This window comes from Sinocyclocheilus anshuiensis, unplaced genomic scaffold (genome assembly GCF_001515605.1).
Source record: "Sinocyclocheilus anshuiensis isolate Anshui unplaced genomic scaffold, SAMN03320099.WGS_v1.1 scaffold132, whole genome shotgun sequence".
Classification (NCBI taxonomy): domain Eukaryota; kingdom Metazoa; phylum Chordata; class Actinopteri; order Cypriniformes; family Cyprinidae; genus Sinocyclocheilus; species Sinocyclocheilus anshuiensis.
In genome coordinates, this window is record NW_015555730.1 from 1169127 (window position 1) to 1192275 (window position 23149).

The window sequence follows — 23149 nt, forward strand, 5'->3', positions numbered from 1 at the left end:
ACGATATTATCACCGCTAACTTTCTAGACATTTAATGATTTTTTTTCTTTCTTTCGTCTTACAAGCTTCAAATGTTCAGTATCTCCACAAGAGGGAAGTATAAAGCTGTGTGTGTGGTACTGTTATTTTTTTCTTCAAAGCATAATTTAGATGGGAATAATGAAATGTTTCTGGGCTGTATGAATGCGTACAATGAGAACTGCAATATTTGTACTTCGCTGGTCCGAATGGCTAACTCTGGTCTATGAATATCACAGGAATTAGATTAAATATTGTTTCAGTATATTTTACAATACGCAGGAAGGTTGTAACAGCAAAAACATGAAATCAGAGGCTAAAAAACAACAACAAAAAAAATGATAAAGTGTTTAAAAGAAAAGAAGGTCGTTAAATAGAGATCATGAGGTCCTGATGGCTTAGAAATAAGTAATTAAAATAAATTACAAATACATTTAAGACATGCAGTATGAAAAGTAACTAAAAATGTAAACATGCTTTACATATTCGGTCTTGTGTTTAAAGCATTCATAAACAACTGTCAGAGCTGTGTAGATTACTTGTAGATTACCGTTGCTGATTCTAAGTTACATGACAAAAATTAAAGTTAGTAACGTAATCCATAAGGCTATATTACACATTTTAGGTAATATAATCAGACTACGCTCTGATTAGTTTTAGATTAATTTTAACATAACCCGTTATATCACATCGATTTAAATAGGATAGTCTTGTATCATATCGATATAAAAATACAAAGAGTAAGAAAAACTCCATTTGTTGTAATTCGCAACATATAGTGCATTAAACATTACATTACGTCAAGGAACTGCAGGATGTCTGAGACTTCAAGAAGTTAATAATTATACAAATGTAAAATTACAATCATTTTAATAACATCAAAATAAAACGCTTACTAGAAAAAATTAAATGCAGGCTATTATTTGTGTACCTGCATGTCATGTGAATATTAACCGAAGTCAGAGAACCCTGAACATGCAAATGTGATTATTGATTATTAATTAATTCCCCCCCCCCAAGTAAATAGGTGAAAGAGGTTCAGATGACAAAGTTTAGGTATGCCTGCATTACATGTAAATAAGAAATAACATGAATTTGTGCAATTCAATGTGTTTGAAAGACAAAAGCCCCCCAAATGACATAGTAATACATGGTGAAACAACCTAATTCAAATAAAACGTAATGTGTTCATCACTAGTTGATGCACACTTCTTAAACCTGAAATGATTTTTATAAATCAGTGGTTAAATGCTGTGTAGCCACCTGATAGTGACTGGTCTCTGTGTGAATGTCCACAAAACTGGAAGACTTTCTGAGTGTATCTATAAGCCGCAGGCTATTTTAGAAAGGAACGTTTAAAAGATGAAAAAGGGGAATCAATAAATTATGAATAATGTATTGCTATTGTGTGAATAACATGTAGCCTAATCAATACAAAAGTAACTAGTCTGATCACGAGCATTTTTTAATGTAATTACAATTACTTAATTTTTGGAATCGGATTACCTAATTCAGATGACATGTAATCAATTACTACCCAGCCAGCACTGTTAATAGTAAAGTACGTTAAATGCATTGAAATGTTTACCGTGTGAAATGTATTCTCAAACAAATGTATCACTTAAATCAAATCACTAGTTCTCGACTTGAAGCCACGTTCGAAACGGAACTGACGTTTGGGTGACGTTGACGTTGACTTTGACGGCGCACCATGGCAACGCGCTAACGCTCTCAGCCTCTCGCTTCAGACTCCGGACAGAAGAGATTGGCGGAGATTTGCAAACTACAGCGTTACTCTGCGCTGGACTTATGCAAGATATTATAACCGCATTACTGAGTATTTGTCGTGTTGTTTGTGCGCTTCATTGTTTTGTATAAACACATTTGCTTCACGGGGAAACGGTTGAGGCTGCGTAGCACAAGCGAGATGATGCTTGAATCCATTGAAGTTACAGGTGAGTCTGTTAGTATATGTTGTTACAACACGGTGTTCTTCAGTGGATTGCATAGATATATAATGACCTACTGCTTTAGGGAATTGAAGTGGATGTTAAATCAAAACGAGATTTCTTATGATTAACTGCAGAGACTTGAAAGGAACTGATTTCATACATTCGATTCCACCAAAACTAGGCTACTGCGACACTACTTAATTACAAAAATGGCTCCAGAAAGTAAAATGAGTTCACTTTTGTCGTGTCCAATGCATTGACATACGTGTTTCCAAGTCTACTTCATGCATGCTGCATCATCCAATGAAGCCCTAAGATCTTAACATAGGCAGACAGTCGTATGTGCTTCTTCACTGGGTTGGCTCTGTGATGCTGAGGCTGTGGCTCTTCTACATCAGTGCACCTGTCAGAGCTGTTCTCTATGATAAGGCCTGGGATCATTTCGCAGAGGCACGTGGACTGCCATTGTGTGCCACATGACCTAACACTGATACAGTAAATGCATCCTTATTCTATCCTCCTGAGATGATGTAATAAATACATTACAGTACATTTATTCATTTAGCAGATGCCTATCCAAAGTGACGAATGTGGAACAGACTGGGATTACGAAAGCCTGCAGGATCATTGAATGCATAGCATGATTGTCAAGCAGTACCTGTCATGCTGAATGGGGAATATTATTTGTTCCTTAATAGGATTAGCCTGGTTTGTGAAGTCAAATCACTAGACAGTGAAAGAGCTGCTTACAGCGTGCTGCATTTCACTGTGCTGTTCGGATCTGTTTCTCGTCTTTTGTTGGATTCAAGGTTAAGTAGGCGAAGGAGATTTTGTTTCCAGGGAAATGGGGACACAACACTGAATTGACAATTACGGGGCTGGTCTCAAGTTTAGGACCAGCAGTATTTCCTTTACTTGAAATTCCACCTGGTGCTCTCTGTTATCCCATCCTAATATATTTTGATATTGTCATGACAAAAGGGTGTTGTTAGTTGTAGTACTCAAGACCGAACTCCAGAGTCCATATTTTTATTGTCTTTGTCTTGTCATGGACTTTGCACTTGAAGGGATAGTTCACCAAAAATGAAAATTCTGTCATTAATTACCCTCATGTCGTTTCAAACCCGTAAGACCTTCGTTCAGCGAAGTGTTTACGTCCAGCGGATATTCTCCAAAATGGCACTACAGGGTGACGCGGAGGAGACGAATTGTTGAATAAAGTCGGGTTTTTTTTCTTTTGCGCACAAAAAGTATTCTCCTAGCTTCGTAAAATTACGGTTGAACCCTTGATGTCACATGGATTATTTTACTGATCTCCTTGCTACGTTTCTGGACTTGGGAACATTTCAGTTGCGTTGCTGTCTATGCAGGGTCAGACAGCTCTCAGATTCCATCAAAAATATCTTAATTTGTGTTCCGAAGATGAACGAAGGTCTTACGGGTTTGAAGCGACATGAGGGTGAGTAATTAATGACAGAATTTTCATTTTTGGGTGAACTATCCCTTTAACCTTATTCTGGTCTCTGACTTCACGCGGATGAGACCCTTTATGATCTTGAACTTGACTCGGAAGCCACCCTCTACTGGACTCTGACTTGAATCGGACACAACCTCCTTCTGGTCTTGGACTTGACTTGAAGTAAACTTGACATAAAGTGACCCTCTTCTGGTTTGAGAAATGACATGACTTGATTTGCAATGGATTTGCCTTGAAGCGACCTTCTTCTGGTCTCAGATTTGACTTGAAGGAACCCTCTTTTGGTTTTGAACTTGACTCGGACATGACCCTTTTCTGGTCTGAGAAATGACGCAACCTGATTTGCGATAGACTTGACTTGAAGTCCCATTCTTCTGGTCTCAAACTTGACTCGGGTGTGACCCTCTTTGGGTCTGAGAAATGACGTGACTAGACTTGCGATGGACTTGATTTGAAGCGACCTTCTTCTAGTCTCGGATTTGACTTGAAGCGACACTCTTTTGGTCTCAGACTTGACCCTCTTCTGGTTTGAGAAATGACGCGACTTGATTTGCGACGGACTTGACTTGAAGCGACCCTCTTTTGGTCTCAGACTTGACTTGAAGCTACCCTCTTTTGGTCTCGGACTTGACTTGAAGCGACCCTCTTTTGGTCTCAGACTTGACTTGAAGCGACCTTCTTTTGGTCTCGGACTTGACTCAGATGTGACTCTTCTGATCTCGAACACAACCCTTTTCTTGTCTCAGTCTTTATTTAGACATAACCTACTCAAGTCTAAGCCTTCAATCGAATGAGCTGGTCTCGACTACAAGACCGCAATTCACTGTAGTACATCCTTAAGTATATATTGTATGTATATTGTTTTTGTTTTTTTTATGGTCTCCAGAAAACAAAATGTTAAAGAAGAATCACCCAAATATGTCTGTTTGTTCAAGCCATAGTCTTTTATGCCTCACTGGCAAAGGGAATTAAGAATTGAGTAGATTATTGTAGTACCCCATATTTTGCCATTTCCTTCCAGAACGGCTCCATTGGCCAGAGATGGAAATGTCTAAGAGTTGTGTCCTAAGCCCTATGGAGAAGCCTGTGAGCCCCAGTCAGCTGCATCTGGAGCGCATATCCTCTGGCGTTCTGAAGGACCTGTTTAACACAGCCACCAGCAGCTACAACACACTGCTGCAGAAAGAGTCAGATGCTCAGGAGAGCCCTAAACACTCCTCCTACAAGTGCCCCAAACGAGTCTCCACGGCAAGGCATCACGACAGACCCCTGCCGACCCTTGCACCTCTAACGATGAGTGGCCTGGCTTTTGGTTGCAGAGACAGCAGGCACTCTCAGTCGGTGTTCTTGTGTTTCTCCACCAGCAGTTCCAAGCAAACTAACAGCATCACCATGCTGGGCAGTGCCATCCGCCTGTCCCCCGGACCAATCCCCAGGCCCAAAAACAGCTGCCCGGCCGGCACCAAACTCCCGCAGCTGTCCAGAGTGCTTCCTGCTGCTCGTGATGTAGAGAACTCAATCAAGAAGCTCTGCATCCTCACTGCCATAAAGCCTTCTAATGTAGAGAAAGAGAAGGCCAGGTTTTTCAAAGGAGACTTTAAATACAATCCTCAGTTTGAGTACAGCAACCCTCTGCCTCCACAAGTACTAGCAAAGCACAGCACCGCTTCAGACCGCTTCCTCACACAGGTGAGTGCCCATACTCTCACACAGAACAAATTAAGGACCTTGACTCGGTATCCACTGTTATCCAGTCACAAACATACACTTGTTCAAAATTGGGCCTGAGGCATATGCTGGTTAGGTATATTTTGAAGCATGGCAGCTGTTTTTAGCTGGTTTAAGCTGGTCAGGTGCTGGTCCTAAGCATGAGCTCCTGCTCAGAACCAGCTCATAACCAGCTTATAACCAGCTCAGGACCAGCTTAAACCAGCTGCCATGCTTCAAAATATACCTAACCAGCATATGCTGTTTTGTTCAACAGGGAATCCAGTGATTTCAACAGGAATCATTACAATTGGGAAGACAAAAGATTCTCCATTGCATATTTTGAAATGGGTTTGACACATGAATTCACCACTCTAACCAATAGAAAGCTGTTTGGTGTGAAAGTGACTTCTGTGTGAGCTATGTTTCATATGTTTGACTATACCCAAGGGAACTTTTTTGGCAACATTTTGGCAAAATCACGATGTGACCGCACCTTTACTACTATACTAGTATTCAACAAAAGCTTGTCCAATGTCTTGTAAGTGCACAGTACACTTGCATAGAGTGTTTTGGGCCCTATACCTTTTTAAATTACATTGTGTAGCAAGACATCCTCCAAAATTAGATGCAGTTATGTAAAGATATGTCAACATTTGAACCACTTTAAAGTGTTTTTTTAAACATTTGTATTGTTAAATATTCAAGTAAGTTGAAACCTAGTACTTTTATTAAAAAATGTATTTCGGCATTTTCTCTCCAAAAAAAATCCCGTTGTCACCAGTGTGCAGTGAACTTTGAGATCGTCTGGTCCATGAAGGATCCATTCATTGTATCCTTTGTGGCTTGGAAAATGAAGGACGCATTTCAAGGCCACGCTTGAAGGAGGCTTTGAAATGGACGGCCTTCGTCGTGCCACTGTGATGCCTTGAAAGGATACAGCCTCTGAATTTGGGCATGCCATATTTCATTCTGACTTTGGCGCACAATGCTTGCGTTTGCACATTAGCATTAGTGTCTAGCAAACTTCGTTACCCTAAAATTCACCAAGACATACATTCATACTTTGCCACTGTTCTACAACCTGTTCCACTGTGCAAGGGGTTGTGACAAATACTAGACTGAAAATCATACAATTATGCATACTCAAAATTAGCCAAATAGTAATTTGTACACCTTTAGCATATGTGTTGTGATGTGATGCACTTACGCTACTCTATTTAGTTGGATAGTATGCAAATTGGGATTCAGCCTATGAGTAATTAACAAATGCTTTTATGTCTAATGGTTTTGTTTTTAATTTTATTGCATGCTGCATTGCTTTAAAAAGGACTTATGCATTTAGCATTCATTTGCTTTCATCCTTTTTTATGCTGATATCTTCTATAAGGTTTTGCGTTCGTTATTCTCATTCACATGCCATAATCCAGCTCCTGGTGGGCCGCAGTTCCAACCCTCCTCCAACACACATATTACCAGTAGTTTTCAAATAATCCTGAAGAACTTGATTAGCTGTAGATGTGTTTAATTAAGGCTGAAGCTAAACTCTGCAGGGCCGTGGCCCTCCAGGAACTGAGTTTGGCACCCCTGCTGAAAGGTCACAGTCCTGTAAGTGAGATTAATAGGAATTGCTCCTGAAATAAACACTCTGACTCTTTAGTTTTGTACGTTCAACATGGATTAAGTTAGAAACAAGTGCTTTACCTTTATAGCTGCGTCTCAGGCTCAGCAGCTCAAAGCAGTGTGCTACAACTGTATGTGTTGCCAACAACACAGTCAGACTAATAAACCTCTTTGAAGGTTAAAGAGTTAATTATTTCAATTCAATTCAGTTTCCCGCTAGCTATTAAACAGAGCCAACACCGAGAGACCAACACAGAGCACTTTATACAGGGCATCAGAGATCCCATAATAGTTTTCCTGGCTGCAAAAGCCAACAAAAACAACATAGCAAGTTATATTTTATGGATTAATGTTTAAATGTAGGGTATAGTGGCTGTATTAGAGCTTTGTGTGCTGCAGCAAAGGATAAATGGATTCATTTCAGACCATTATATTGATTATCTCAGAGTGCCGAGCTCATTGTGGATCAACCTCAGGCATAACCTGATGGATAACAAATCAGTTTTCATAAATCCACACAACACCAAAGCCCCAGCTATATGGTCTGTACATACATGACGTAACAATTGAGCGTTATATTGAGTTATGCTTCTGCAGGCATATTTCACTTACACAGATTTATCTTAAAGCACAAGCAGTCCCAAATATTGGCGCTTTTCCACTGGGAAAAGCGCCATATCAGTCCTACTACACAAGGGACTAATTTAGGCTCACTTAGGCAGCAAAAGGTGTTATCTGTAAAAGTTGTCTCCTGAGTGTTTGCTGTCGTCTTAGGCTGTGCGGATCATGGAGTTGGCCTTGCAGAAATACGGCTCCTATGAGAAGTTTGAACAGGCTACTGGAGGAAACATCCTCACCAAGAGCCGCATCTGGTACCATGTCAAAAAATACATGGAGAAGGAAGGATGCATGGGAGAGGTGAGAGAGCGAGATCATTAAAAAGAAGAATTTAAATGCAAATTCACAGTTTGTTAGCTGCACTTTTAATTCAATCAAAAAATCTCAAAAACAGTTGAGAAAAATATGAAATAATTTATCATTAAAAGTTTTTTTTTTTTTTGAAAGAAGTCTCTTATGCTCACCAAGGCTGCATTTATTTGATCAAAAATACAGCAAAAGTTTAGAAATATTATTACAATTTAAAATAACTGTTTTCTATCATAGTACATTTTAAAATGCAATTTATTCGTGTGATGGAAAAGCTGAAATTTCAGCATCATCGCTCCTATCTTCAGTGTCACATGATCCTTCAGAAATCACTCTAATATGCTGGTTTACTGACCCCAATCTTTTGAATGGTAGTGTTGTTTATTGATATTATTTGGTCGATATCATCTTGAGTGTAGATGTAAAATTTTCTCTCTCTGCAGATTGTGGTTAATCTCACTGATGACCTCCTGTCCAGAGCGTCTATGACTGTGGTGAACAGCAGACCTACACTCACCATTAACATCTCTACTGCCAGAGAGCAGTGGCTGGAGGGGATGCTGAGGCATGAAATCGGTGCGTGTTTGTCTATATCAGCATCTGACAGTCCACTGAGTCTCATATTAGAATAGTGAGACCCATTCAAGTCTTTCATGATCCACCAGCTCTGTACTGTGGATCGTGTCTCGGTCACCCCAGAAAAACCAGCCGTCCGTGTCGGCAACAGCTTGTGCTCCTGCTGTCAGGGACTATTAGACCCTGAGCGTATCAGAGCTCAGTGTCAGGACCACATTAATTACACTCCCACGCTGTGTGTTCTCGCTCTGCTTCACTTTCTCTGTTGGTCTGCTCAGAAATCAGGGGTTGGCTGCTGGAGACTTGACCTAGCAATTGTTTGCAATTTTTGGTAAAGCTATGTTCAGTAGTCACAAGTGAGTGCCTTGTGAAAAAGAAGTGTGGTTAATTGTATTATTAATGCGCTAGAAGTCTTAAAAATAAAAAAATACTTGCAGATCATATAATAATAAAATAAAAGAACACTTAAGTGCACTTAAAGAGAGACACTTAAGTACATTTTTCAAAAGTACACTTAATAATTATGTCAAAAGTTTTAATTACATTCTAATTCATTATGTTTGCACTTATTGTTGACTAACATACTAAAGCACATGGAAAGTATTGATTGATTATAATTGTAACTGTCATGTGTTGTTCAGTATAACATTTAAATTTAATATATTTTAAATGTAGTAAATTACAACTTTATCATCATAATCATCATATAATTACAAATATATTTAAATACATGACACAATTTTCAATAAAAATGAAAAAGTATATTTTAGTTGATCATAAATGCTTGTCAGTATATTCGGCAGTAACTTTAACCATATTTCAAAGACAGTATAGGTAATTATGAAATTACATATAAAGATGTACTTAAGTCCTACTTTAGTGGGCGAATTTAATATCAATGTAAAATATTCTACATTTCCATTTTAATTGCAGTTAGCATACAGTTCAGTGTCTTACATTTAGTCTACTTTTTTAAAGTATATCATGTTACAGTATATTTATATTATTTCCATAAAAAAGTATACTAAAGTGAAATTTTGGAATGTTAAAAGTGTATCACAAGGGGTGCGATAATGGCTTATAATTGTGAATGAATTGAGCTAAATGGTGAAAGCATCTTTATTGATATTGCTTATACTTATATTTTCTTGAGTTATGCCAAGCTCTAAATTATTTTTTTATTTTGGTAGAAATATTGATTAAAACATTTTTTAAACATCCTGCTCATTACAAATGAATGGTTCTTCGAATATTATTGTTAGTTATTTATTATTATTAGTTATTAAAGCAATAAGCCCCGTGAAGCCGTGGTTTACAGTGAATTTATAACAGCTAAGGGGCCTTGTTAGGCACGACGTGAAGCAACCCCCTTAGCTGTTATAAATTCACTGTAAACCACGGCTTCATCGAACGCAGACCAATCAGAATCAAGGACCGGAACTATCCATTTTATAATAGTAATTTTGATGAAGTTTGATCTTCCAATATGAATGAATGAATCCAGATTGTTCTGAATTATTTGCTAGAGTAAACCCCTCTACATCTATCACACAGGTACGCACTACTTCCGTGGCATCAACAACAGTCACCAGCCGTGGGGCAGCAGCGGCGGCAGGAAGAAGCACGGTCTGCGGCCTATCAACCCCACTGAGGAGGGTCTAGCCAGCATCCACAGCGTGCTCTTCCGCAAGGACCCCACGCTGTGGCGCGCCGCCCTGCTCTACTACACCGTCTACCAGGCCAGCCGCATGTCCTTCTCACAGCTGTTTCACAACCTGGGCCGGTTCCTGCACGACCCCAACACGCGATGGGACTACTGCGTCAGAGCCAAACGAGGACAGACCGACACGGCACTGCCAGGTACAGCATGATGCCGATATCTGAGCAGGGTGGCTGATAACCGATATAAAGTCAATTTCAATTCAGTTCAAGTTTATTTGTATAGCGCTTTTCACGATACAAATCGTTGCAAAGCAGCTTTACAGAAAATTTTAGTTTCTAATTTAAAGTTTCTACATTATATTTAGTAGTAGCTTTAGCTTATCAGTGGTGACTAGGTCAAGTTGATGTCCATATGGCAGAAATGTATGGTAAAATTAATGCAGTTAGTTAATGATATGTAATCAGTGAACACTATTAACTGCAATGATTATATGTTGTGATTAAACATAGCAAAATTTGGTAGTTTTGTATAAAGTCAATATATATTTGATGTCACACTGTTTAATTTAAAGATAGCAAAAACACATGCGTAACAATAGCTGAAATTAAATTTATATTTATTTGACATAATATTTACTAAATTTGAAAATTACTAAATATGAAAAAAATAAGAATAATTTGAACTTGATAAAAAATAAATCTGTAAGGTATAGAGATTTATTTAGATGGTGATGTCTTGATTCTGTAATTCTATTGTAGTATTTTTCACAAATAAAGACATTTTTATGAATGTGAATAAGAAGGATGTATGCACTGTAAGCAAGAATTTCCGAACAATGCCAATAATTAAAAAATGCTAATTATCGGCCGATATATCGGCCTTGGAAATATATATCGGTCAATGATTCTAAGGCTTATGACATCTTACATAATTATTATTGCTTGCTTATGCGTGTAAATAATAAAATGTTTTTGTTATTAAGGTTGTTTCAGTAAGGACCAGGTTTATCTAGATGGCATCCTGAAGATCCTCAGACACAGAGACAAGATTGACTTCCAGCTTCTCATGGCTCTGGGAAAGGTACTTTACTGACACACTTAACTTTTATTTGCTGCAAGATTAATTGAAATGAAAGCTAAATCACAATATTCAATAAAATCAATATATGTGCTGAGTGAAGCGCAGCACTGTGTTCATTTACACATGAGCAGCTCATAATTCAAGTTTAAGCATCTCGGATCGATTCACAGTGAATGCTGCTCCACATGATCTCCATCTCTGCATCTCCTTTGAGTCTGAGTGTGTTTAATGTGCATTTGGGAACAAAACATGAGCCAGCCATCTTCCCATACTTGTAATGAGAAGCACAAAAGAGAAGCTTTATGGGCTTTCCTGCGGTTTTACATCAAAGTAAAAGTTTGATAGTTTAATAATTGAAAAACTGCATTTACATTTTTTCATGCAGCTTTTAACTTTTAACTGTGTGTGTGTGTGTGTGTGTGTGTGTGTGTGTGTGTGTTGTGCAGGTGTCGTATGAGGACTATGAGGACCTGAAGAGTCTGGCTCTGATGGAGCATGTGCGGATTCCTCACTTCCTGCAGGACCAAGCGCGCTACACGGAGCAGCTTCATAAAATCATGGAGTGTGTGTGTGTTGTGCAGGTGTCGTATGAGGACGTGGAGCGCCTGAAGAGTCTGGCTCTGATGGAGCATGTGCGGATTCCTCACTTCCTGCAGGACCAAGCGCGCTACACGGAGCAGCTTCATAAAATCATGGAGGTCAACCAGTTAACTGATGAGGAGCTGTGCATACTTATCTGAACATGTGACCTCTGACCTCCAGCATGAATCTCACAAAACCTGTCCAGGTCATACATTACCATTCATAAACAAAAACATGTTCAGGTCATATTTCACTAAAACCTAAAGAAAGATGAAATTACTTTTAGCATTAAAAAGTAAGCTTATTTTTAGAAGCATTAAATATTTGTGAATTTTCAAAAATTATTTTAATGACACTTAGGGCCTCTAACCTCAGATTCTTGTAATTCTCGTACCTCATTTAGCGCAAATTTACAAAAATCTCATTTCGATTACTGTAATGTGAAAATTAATTATATCACAGACATTAATCATTACTAATATTCCAACACGTAAAAACAAATGACCAAATTACAAAATGTTACAATGCAAAAAATCTTAATAGTTTTAAAACAGGCTCAATTTGAGCTCTTCATGCTTTTTTGTTTTTTTGATGAGTTTTGCCCTGAGGTGGATTGGAAAATAAAGAGATTTCTGGGATAGAGACTCAAACAATCAGTCTACATAGGGGCCTATGGAGCTTTTTTTTTTTTTTGGTAAAACTTGTAATTTTTTTTTTAGCCAGTGCAGAGCATTAAGTCCCTTCTGAAGGTTCTCAGGACATGTGCATTCGCTTTTAGGGGATACTGAGGGGCCAAATTACAGATTGCCAAACATTCATATGTACTACAAGATCCTTAAGCTGTTTATTTCCTGAATTCTTATGACATTTTAATTTGTGTATCTTATAAACTGCTTATATAATGGTTTTCATATTTATGATGGCATGCATTTAACAATATAACTTGTGGATGATTTGAATCTTAAGCAGTTGATGATTACAAAAAGAGTCATTTTCTGGGTGCCAAAATGTTAACCTTTGTTTAAAAAGTGTCCTTCATGGAAGCAGACAGTCCTAAATGTCACATACTAAATATACATTATATGAATAACTGCCCTACCTTGACTGTATTGTTGATGTGTATGACCTTTGACCTTGCTCTGTTCCTGTCATTTTCCCATACATCAAAAAGCACTTTAAAGTTGCCTATAAAATGATTTCATGGCCCATGACAACTTCTCAATATGATCTTAATATATCTAAATCAAATAAATTCATGCCTTGCATTCAGACAAGCTCTGTTCAGATGTTCATTTTAAAGCATGTTAAATTAAATTAAATTAAATTGAAATGATTTCAGATATTTTTCAAATATAGTTTATTGTGTCTTGCATACTGGTTCATAGGAAGTAGCTTCAGCTTATTCTTTCTAGGTTGTGTCTTGATTGTCCATGACAATTCATTACTTATGAATCATCTTAATGTCTCATTCACAGTTTGGTGGATTTTGGACTGATAAGTTTGTTGAAAAATAAACTAAAAATTATATTTTTTTTTAGTCTTATCAGAGGAAGAAAATGCCTGTCTATTAGAGAAACACACTGGTCAAGTTCAGGCTCAAGCTAATAATCCTGACCAAATATTTCACATTTTACATTCACATTCTAGCTAATTTTCCACCCTGTTACATGACATCTTTACAATGCAATGTGTTACAGGGTGGACAGTTGAAACCCTAGCTAAAAAAGAACAACATGCTAGCAGAAGATTAACATTTAGTAAGAATATTAATAGATATATAACATCTATTAATAGACACAACAGGGTGGACATGTTTATGACTAACATACTTTGTTCTTAGAGTTGCTTTCCCTCCAAGGAAGTGATGTCATTTCCAACAAGTCATGTGATTTATGGCATACTCTTAAGATTTTAAGGGTAAGTAGCACCAGTGTAACAGGGTAGACTGGAATTATTGAGTATATATATATATATATATATATATATATATATATATACTTAATAACTTATTTTATTTTTAATTATTTATAACTATAGAAATTACATCAAACTGCCACTCCATCTTTAATTACAGGTGATTTTATCCATGACTTCAAACAAAGTATGCTCATTGTTTACAAGTGAGCAATGATCAGTCTCCATTCCCACAATGCCCTCTCAAACACACGGTAAGTGATCTTTTGGCAAACTCTTTCCACAGGTGTCTGTTCTCACATGTCTTTGTAACCAGATCACCTGCTGATTGACACTTACAAGGACAGACATGCAGGACAAAGGGTTTCAGTTTTCAGCTGCGCTTGCAACCACACACACACGGGCCCCATTAATCTCTATGAGGTCTTGGCTTTCACACTTCCTGCAATCTGTGGGATTAAACAGATTGTGGCGTCATGTGGACATTCATGACACTCATAACATGAACAAATTACCATAATTATATATGCTGAAATGCAATACATTTTTATTGAGATTTCTGAGATCTGAGGCTTATATTTATCTTATATTATACTCATAATCATATAATAATGAGACTATAAAATGTACCTGTGGCTCAGTGGTAGAGCATTGCGTTAGCAGCGCAAAAGGTTGAAGGTTCAATTCCCAGCAAACACACATACTGGTAAAAAAATGTATCATCCCATCCTTGTTACATCAGCACTAATTACTGTTGTATAAAAATGCAAATGTAATCAAAGGCATTTGAACAGAATGGAGGATGAGTCTCACTTAAAATAGTTGATTAAAGCAAGAAGCCGTGGTGCAATGATATTAATAAAAACATTATTCTTCCGCCAAACAATGTAGTTAGAAATGGTTGTGGTTCCAACTAAGTGGTTACCGAGCAACACACAAATGTAAACAAAGGTGCATGTTTGTAAAGCAGGGTTCCTCAATAGGCGGGCCACATCCAAGGCCCCTGAGAGAAAAAAGTTTGGCCCGTGCTAATTTCAAATAATGTGGCATGAAAATTCAAACGCAGCATCAGAAAGTCATAATTTACATCGTGTCTACACCGGACGCGACGCAATAAAATACAATAGCCTAGACAGATTATCATATTTTCTGCATTTCTAAAATAGAATCCCGTGTCGCTTATTGTCACGTGTCGCTGTCGCTGTGGCGGGTGGTTAGGACAAAAACTACAAGGAAAAGGTACTTTTTATCGCGTCGTGTCTGGTTGGGACACACGGTGTTACAGTAGGACCGGAACTATCCGTTTTATAATATATATTTATTAATAGGAAATCAAAATGTAAATGAAGCATTTTGCAAATTGTCAATTGAAATTATTTAATTAATGTTAAAAATTGTGTTTAACTATAATATTTAAATACTAATTTAATAAATTACATATAAATAATTGATTATTATTACATTTTATTTTGACAGCTGCTCTTTTATTAATTTTCCATTTAGTTATGAAATGCACATTTAGGCAGTAAAGGTAAGTGGCCACTAGAGGACACACTGGACCGCTTTTCTGCCCTGCCAGAAAAAATAAAATAAAACATAAATCCATGTTTTAAATGTCTTTATGGGTGTATATTTGTGTGCAACGTATATAGAACATACTGTATATTTGATTTTACCTAACATGCAATTTTAAATATGCACAGCACACTGTAAATAAAACAAGGGCTTGTATTTTACATGCTTTACAACATGGACAATAAGCTATTTATAGAGAAGAAAAAAAGAAATTAAAGGTGATTTTTAAAGGATTTACTAAAGCTAATAGATGTTGTTTTGAGAATGTGCACATGAAAATCTGAAAGCAGAAGTCCTGTAACTGTAACTCACAGCAGATGATCAGAGCAGTGACTCAACATTAGCATGAAGTGACTGACATTGTGTTTTAGTATTTTTCACTGCAGCTGTACGGCTCATCTGCTGAGCGTGTAAAGTTCACTGAGCATGAGTGTCAGAACCTAACGTTGAGCAAACAGGTGAATGTTTGCTAGATAAATAGCGCAAGTCTAAAAGCAGATAGACAGCAGTATGACAGCACTTTCAGCTTTAGGCCATTTTCTACTGCTACATGCAGCTTCTCTAAGCTTGTGAGGTTCTGGCCTTAGTCTAACCAGGGTTATTACAGTTAACCAAAACCACTTTTTTTTTTTACTTCTAATACAATAAATGTTAACTGAAATAAAATATAAAAAAAAAAAGTTTATTTTGTTGGCGCCGATAGCCTCGTGGGCAGTGTCAATTAACTCTCCTATCGTAATAACGGCAAAAATGTAAAAGAAAAAAAAAGTTTGTTTTAATATTGCTGCAAAAGTAACGTTTCTCATTTTCCTTTGGTCCAAAAAATCAATAAATAATCTTTTGAATCTTATGTTAGAAATTATAGTCTGCCTCGACCCAGCTTCCACTCCAAATTGTGTATTAAACTATGCTCCTTTCTCTACAAAGAGCTTAATTATCATATAGATAGTTCTTTCCGATCTTAATCATATGCAAATAGTACCTCCGGAGCGATAATTTGTCACTTATAGCTTGGGAGAAGCAGCAAGTCGTCAAGAACCATCTGCTGACCAAAAGGGTACATGAAATAACTGCTATGGATTCTGTTTAATCTTATCACCTTAACATTTGGTTGTTCCCACTTGAGGCTACCGAAGATGTGGGAACGGAAGGCTATCACTTTCAATGTCATCCGCAATTTACATTTAAAACGAAACTTAATTTACATGTTGAACGGGAAGATGAACGTAATACTGTATAAAATGATTGAGCTTAGGATGTTCAGGGTTCAGTCTGACTCCGTTGAACCCAAGGTACTACATGTACTTTGTCACTACTATTCTGTAATAAAAGTTATTCTTCATCAAGATCTTCGACGTCTTCACTTTTTCTTACACTTAGTATGCAATACCTAACACATGTCGCTTAAATCACCGCATTCGAGAGGTTGTAAATATTGATTTATTGTTCTCACTTAAAAAGTTTTGGCACACAGTAGTCATTTGTTTCTTATTTCACTTCATTGTATGTACATGTTTAATAAATCTGTGTTTAAATATCTCTCATTACACTGTTCTATATTAAAATCAACTGGTTGTTGCTATAGAATCTCTACTGTACATTGAACGGACAAAACAAAGGCAATCATGGCGCACTTCTCGCTCTCTTCATCTGCATTCAGACAGTCATAGTGTCAGTCCAGACGCGGGTGACCTTTTCCACAGGGACCATGTAAAAGGTCAAAGGTCACCGCTCGTGTTTGGACATGGAGTCTCCTCTCTCCACCACCGCCACTCCGTTCCCTTTGCACAGCAGTTCCTTCAGCATGACGTCCACGAAGAACTCAGCCACGACAGGACAGTGTACAGACGCCACCCCGCCCCACGACCAGTTATCAGGGATCCAGGGGTTGGTCAGGCCCTCGCGCACTACCCAGCAGTGACCTGGAGGGGGCAGAACAAACACATCAACAGATACCGTATAACCAACAGCACCGGCCAAATGATTGGAATTATTACCATTTGTAAATGTTTCTGAAAGCCATCTCTTATTCTCACAAAGGCTGCATTTGTTTGATCAAAATACAGTAAACTGTGAAATATTATTACCATTTAAAATAACTGTTTCCTATGTGAATATGTTAAAATCTTATTTATAAAACGGATAGTTCCGGTCCTTGATTCTGATTGGTTGAGCCTCATTCGAAGCTGTTATTCTAATATGCTGATTTGCTGCTTGAGAAAGTACGCTTGGAATACAGCTCTTTATCTGTATTAATATCTTTACTCATTTTTGACGTTATTTCATGATGCGATAACCCTTAGATGGTTTATTTTAGCTATTTAAGTTACATATAAACCACTGTTGAAACATTTGTGGTCAGCAAGATTTTTATCTTTTTTTTTTTAGAATTTTTTGATGTTGAATTTTCTACTTATATTCATCAAGGATGCATTAAATCAATCAAAAATGGCAGTAAACCTGATTTTTCTATTCATTAAAGAATCACAGTTTCCACAAAAATATGAAGCAGCACAACTGTTTTCAACAGTGATAATAAATAAATGTCTCTTGAACAGCAAATCAACATTTCTGAAGGATCATGTGACACTGAAGACTGGAGTAATGATGCTGAAAATTCAGCTTTGATCACAGGAATAAATTACATTTTAAAATATATTACAATAGAAAACAGTTTTTTTAAATTGTAATAATATTTCACATTTTTACAGTTTTTATTGTATTTTTGATCAAATAAATGCAGCCTTGGCGAGCACATGAGGCTTCTTTCAAAAATATCACAACCATCTCAATGCTTCCAGTTGTTTCTACAGGACTAGTGCATTAAATCTTACACCCCCCACCTGTGTAGATCTTTTTGAGGGAGCGACTGGTCCAGATGTTGTCCAGACAGCGGGATCCCTGCGGGCTGCGGGTGCTGATGTTCGTAAAGACGGACGGCGCGAGGAGGGCGGACAGTTTTTCTTTCCTCAGGCACTCCATCTCAGGGCTGTCGGGACCCATGCCAAAGTGTCCCAGCACCAGCAGCTCTCTCTCGCCTACATCAGCAACACCAACACAGAAATGATGAAGGGTGTTGTGGTCATTTTCAGTGTTATTTAATTTCTGTCCCTGCACTAGAACACACAGTATCAGTCAATATACAGCACAAACACCATAAAGAGCACATGTCCACCTGATAGCACCATGCAGCTGACACAGAACAGATAAGAGTGAGTCCTGCAATAATAATGCATGAAGTATGATGTTGGAACAGACCTTTGAGAGTTTCCTGGAGACCAGCGCTCAGTTGGTGAGCCTTCAGCTCATCACACGTGCTTTTTCTCTTCTGTTCGGCAGACGACGGCGCTGCTGTCAGGTGCAAACTGACCAGCGTGAGCTCAGACGATCCAATCTGGTTATAGAGAGAAATGAGCGAGACTTTAAGTACATTTGTGATGAAATGTTCGTGATTGGTAAGACTTTTTAATGTTTTTGAAAGAAGTCTCTTCTGCTCACCAAGGCTGCATTTATTTGATCAAAAATACTTGAAAGTAGTGCTGTCAAACGATTAATCGCATCCAAAATAAAAGTTTTTGTTTACATAATATATGTGTGTGTGTGTGCTGTGTATATTTATTATGTATATATAAATACACACACATACAGTATATATTTTGAAAATATTTACATGTATATACATTTATATATTTATATCCTTATATTTTATATTATATATATATTTAATATATAAACAACATATTTTACTTAAATATATACTGTATGTGTGTGTATTTATATATACATAATAAATATACACAGTACACACATTATGTAAACAAAAATACATAATTTGGATTAATACATTATATTAATAATAAAATACATTATTTTGGATGCGATTAATCGCGATTAATCGTTTGACAGCACTACTTTAAAAACAGTAAAATTGTGAAATATTTTTACAATTTAAAATGACTGTTTTCTATTTCAGTGTATAGTAAAATGTAATTTATTTCTGTGATCAAAGCTGAATTTTCAGCATCATTACTCCAGTCTTCAGTGTCACATGATCCTTCAGAAATCATTCTAATATGCTGATTTACTGCTTAAGAAACATTTCTGATTATTATCAATTTTGAAAACAGTTCTTAGTATTTTTTTCAGGTTCCTTTATGAACAGAAAGTTCAAGTTTACTGTCATTTTTGATCAATTTAATGCATCCTTTGTGAATAGAAGAACTAATTTCTTAACTTAAATTGTTTAAATAAAATCATCTGAGGGTTATCGTACCATGAAACAAATCGCTTGGCATCAATAACAGATAAGGAGCTGTATTGCAGCTTTACTTACATAAAAATGTCCCAGGTAGGGCTGCGGGTGAGGATGTTTCCCGTTACCATTAGTCGCAGCATTTTCCAAGACAGTGGCATCCTTCAATTCGATCCCAGAAGAGCTGTCCCACAGGAAACCGGAGTACTCCGCAGCCTACAGGATCACAGCACAACCTCAATAATGACCGGAATCTGACAAATAACATTCATAACCCAACAACCGTCCTACTACACAACAGAAAAAGCACATGACAGCATCATATATAAGGAGCCTGTGCAACTCTTACACTTTATTCCAAGTTTTCTGAAATCATACGATAGCTTTTTGTGAGGAAAAACTGAAATTTAAGTGATTTTTGAGAAACACAGTTGAAAGACCAATCAACAGTAAGGGGCGTGTCCACTAATGACGGGGGAGGTGCGTGTTTGCTTGTTTGTGAATTTGGGGGCGGAGCTATCAAGATAGGGGTGTGATCTATTTGGGAAGGGGCGTGTTGTTTTGGTCATTGTAATTATCAACAGTGTTCATCAGAAATGCTTAATGCACCTTTAATGCCTGTTCACACAGAGAACGATATCTATAATACCTATAACAATAACTATATTAGCATCCACACCAATGCATACTAATGTCCTGTTTATTATAAAATCACGCAGTGCAGCCTGCCACTTTAAATGCTGAAGCTTTTTAAAAGGAGGATGGATTTACATTATATTTAAATTATTTTAAATTTACAATGATTTTTCAAACTATTTCTTTAGTATTATAGTTTAGGCCTTTACTTCTCTGAGAACACAAGTATGGAAAAGTACAGTCAAGAAATTCTGCTAAATATCTCCTCCAGTGTGAAAAAGGAATAATAATAATCATACGGGTTTGAGATAAATGATGGCAGAATTTTCCGATTTTATTTAATCCAATACAGTGCCGTTATTGTTATATGAAAACTAAAACTATTCAATTTGTTTTAATTAGTTAAAATAAAGCTGAAATAAAATATTAATAGAAATATTAGATGCAAAAGTTAAACTTTTTTTTATTTCAGTTAGTTGCCAAGGCAACATTTCTCATTTTTTTAAACTAAAATTAATAAAACTGAAATAAAAGCTAAACAGAAATATAAACAAAAATGAATAAAAATGACAAATTGCTAAAACTAAAATTAAAATGAGACCTGAAAAATAAAAGCTAATTCAAAATATTACTTATAAGTACTATTATAGTAAATAATGCTAAAATAACTCTGATCCAAGAAAGATAATACATTTAATTACATTTATGATTAAATGTTTGGGTTCAGTAAGATTTTTAAATGTTTTTGAAAGAAGTCTCTTATGCTCACAGCTCAAAGCTGCATTTATTTATTGAAAAATACAGTAAAAACTGTAATATTGTGAAATAATATTAAATTTAAATATTTAAAATGAGAACTGGAAATATAAAAATAAAAGCTAATTCACAAATATAAACAAACAGTATGGTAGTAAATTACAATACTAAAATAACTCCTGGTCGAATACCCTTTGAAACAATGGCTGCCAGACAGGACAAGTGAAGCGTTTCCCAGCAGCACAACAAGACACAGAGGCCGCAGATTTGCATAGATAGAGAGTGTATGAATTGTGGATTGTTCATGTGACTCTACGTGTTTAGCTTAAGGCCACGGGATCATCATGTCAGTTTGGTTTTTACATGTAGGGAAGACAGTCTTTGTGTCTGATGTCCCATTGATATGCACAGATAAGACATCAGGGGAAAAGTACATACTGCTCGCGTACATCACAACACTCTCTATTGAAAGTGTCATCAGGTGCGGCGTTTGTATTGAAAATGAATGGCGATTGTGGAAATGAGAACCAAGATTCAGCCTACACACACTTCTTAAAACAGGAACCTGAATTATTAGAAGACTCACAGACACTTACTTTCTCTGAAAACACATTGCGGTAATCAGTTATCACACATAACTCATAACATCAACAGGGGCACTGATGATGCGATCCTTACCGTGGTGCATCATGTTTTAAAACATTTGGAGGATCCAAAGGCTTATGCCAGGTTGCTTTTTCTCGATCTGAGCTCTGCTTTTAATACCGTGAAGCCACACCTTATGCTCTCCAAACTAAATAGTATGGCTGTTAATCCATATATCATTAAATGGTTCCATGCATTTCTTACGAATAGGACTCAAGTTAAAATCAAGCAGACTTTCTCCAGATGTCGGCCCATTAGTATTGGTGTTCCCCAGGGGTGTGTTTGTTCACCACTCTTATTTACATTGTACACAAATGAATATAGGAGTCACCATCCGGGAAATATTGTCGTTAAATTTTCAGATGATACTGCCATTCTTGGTCGTTTGTACAAGGATGAGGACCTTCAGTGTTACACTACAGAGATTGCTGACTTTGTGTTATGGAGTAAAGAACATAGTCTTGTAATTAATGTTAGTAAAACAGAGGAAATTATCTTTGATTATAAATCAGTAGGCAATCACTCACCTATCATGATTAACAACAAGCCTGTTAGACAGGTTGCATCATACAAATATTTAGGTTTGCTTATGGACAATAAACTTTCATGGGAGGTGCATGTGGATAATCTGTGTAGAAGGGTGCAACAAAAAATGTACTTTTTGAGGAGGCTTAGATTATTTGGGTGGCTCAGAGGGTCAAGTTGCTGTTTTATCATGCCTGTATTGAATCCATCTTACTGTATGGTATAGCAGCCTGGTTTGGTAATTTGAAAGTTACTCTTAGATCTCAGCTGAACCGGTTGGTGTGTACTGCTATGAAAGTGGTTGGTCTGAGGGTTTATCCCAATTTTCAGTCTGTTTTTAATAAGGTTATTCTTAAACAGGCAATGAAAATGACTCGGGACCCTTCTCATGTGCTTCAGCAAGAATTTGAATTACTTCCATCTGGTCGACGTTTTCGTATTCCGATGTCTAGATATAACCGTTATAAAAACTCTTTTGTTCCTTTGGCTACAAGGCTGTTAAACTCTGATTCAGGGGACACAACTGTGTGATTGTTATTATTGATGTTGGTACTTTGTTGTGCAGTTTTACCTGTATTGCCCAAAACAAATTTCCCTCTTGAGGGACAAATAAAGTAAAGACAAAGATAACTCAACTAGAGGAAAATATCCGGTCTAATGCATCCCAGAGCACCTTGATTCATATTAATATTTACAGTAATGCTCTGTGATGAAGAGCAGACCAGAACTTACATTCTCCTGCAAAATCTCTTTCATTTATCCTACATGATAGCTCAGTTTCTGTGGAGTTTATATCTGTGTGGGTTAACAGCGGCTTGTGTTTATCCAGACACCTCTAGACACAGGTCAAGATCTTTAAAGGGGTCATATGATTTTTTGTGTATTTGGTGTAATGAAATGTGTTTATGCGGTTTAAGGTAAAAAAAAATATTATTTTCCACATACTGTACATTATTGTTGCTTAGTTATAATAGTTATAATGCTCAGGAACAGAGTTAAAAAATAAATTGCAACCACTGTTTCCTGACATCATCCACTTTCGGAAGCCCAACCCAAGACGTTTGGGCACGGAGATGAAAAAAAACAGCGTTTCAGGCGGTCGCACACCGGACGAGAAGTGGAGCGTCGCGTCGCGCCACGTCTTTAAAATTCAAATACTTTATTTTCTGAGTGTAGGCACACCGGCGGCACCGTTCGGCATCTGTCCGCGGCACCCAGCTACGTCGTGTTATACTTGTAAA

The 23149-nt window shown here is 37.1% G+C and overlaps 2 protein-coding genes across 3 annotated transcripts in view; one reads left to right on the plus strand and one right to left on the minus strand.

The window, feature by feature from the left end:
• The first annotated feature begins 1792 nt into the window (after positions 1–1792).
• Positions 1793–12312, plus strand: LOC107672841 (uncharacterized protein KIAA0895-like). The gene is made up of 7 exons (XM_016466211.1): positions 1793–1973; positions 4469–5136; positions 7552–7695; positions 8148–8280; positions 9835–10140; positions 10926–11023; positions 11605–12312. The coding sequence occupies exons 1-7, from the start codon at positions 1946–1948 to the stop codon at positions 11761–11763; spliced, it is 1536 nt and encodes a 511-aa protein (XP_016321697.1). The 5' UTR covers positions 1793–1945; the 3' UTR covers positions 11764–12312.
• A 4283-nt stretch (positions 12313–16595) lies between these two features.
• The window catches only part of LOC107672840 (endonuclease/exonuclease/phosphatase family domain-containing protein 1-like), a 31221-nt gene continuing 24667 nt past the window's right edge, over positions 16596–23149 (minus strand). For both annotated transcript variants that reach the window (XM_016466210.1, XM_016466209.1), the window contains 4 exons: positions 19428–19562; positions 18353–18488; positions 17938–18132; positions 16596–17016 (listed from right to left, as the gene is read on the minus strand). In XM_016466210.1, the coding sequence (XP_016321696.1) occupies positions 16820–17016; positions 17938–18132; positions 18353–18488; positions 19428–19562 (663 nt within the window). In that variant the 3' untranslated portion in view covers positions 16596–16819. The remainder of the gene's footprint in view (positions 17017–17937; positions 18133–18352; positions 18489–19427; positions 19563–23149) is intronic.

Bases quoted from the DNA above. Each gene is read 5' to 3' on its own strand.
- LOC107672841 (XM_016466211.1), top strand. From the start codon at position 1,946: ATGATGCTTGAATCCATTGAAGTTACAG. The intron at 8,281-9,834 runs GTGCGTGTTTGT...TCTATCACACAG, and splicing joins GATGCTGAGGCATGAAATCG to GTACGCACTACTTCCGTGGC. The intron at 11,024-11,604 runs GTACTTTACTGA...TGTGTTGTGCAG, and splicing joins TTCTCATGGCTCTGGGAAAG to GTGTCGTATGAGGACGTGGA.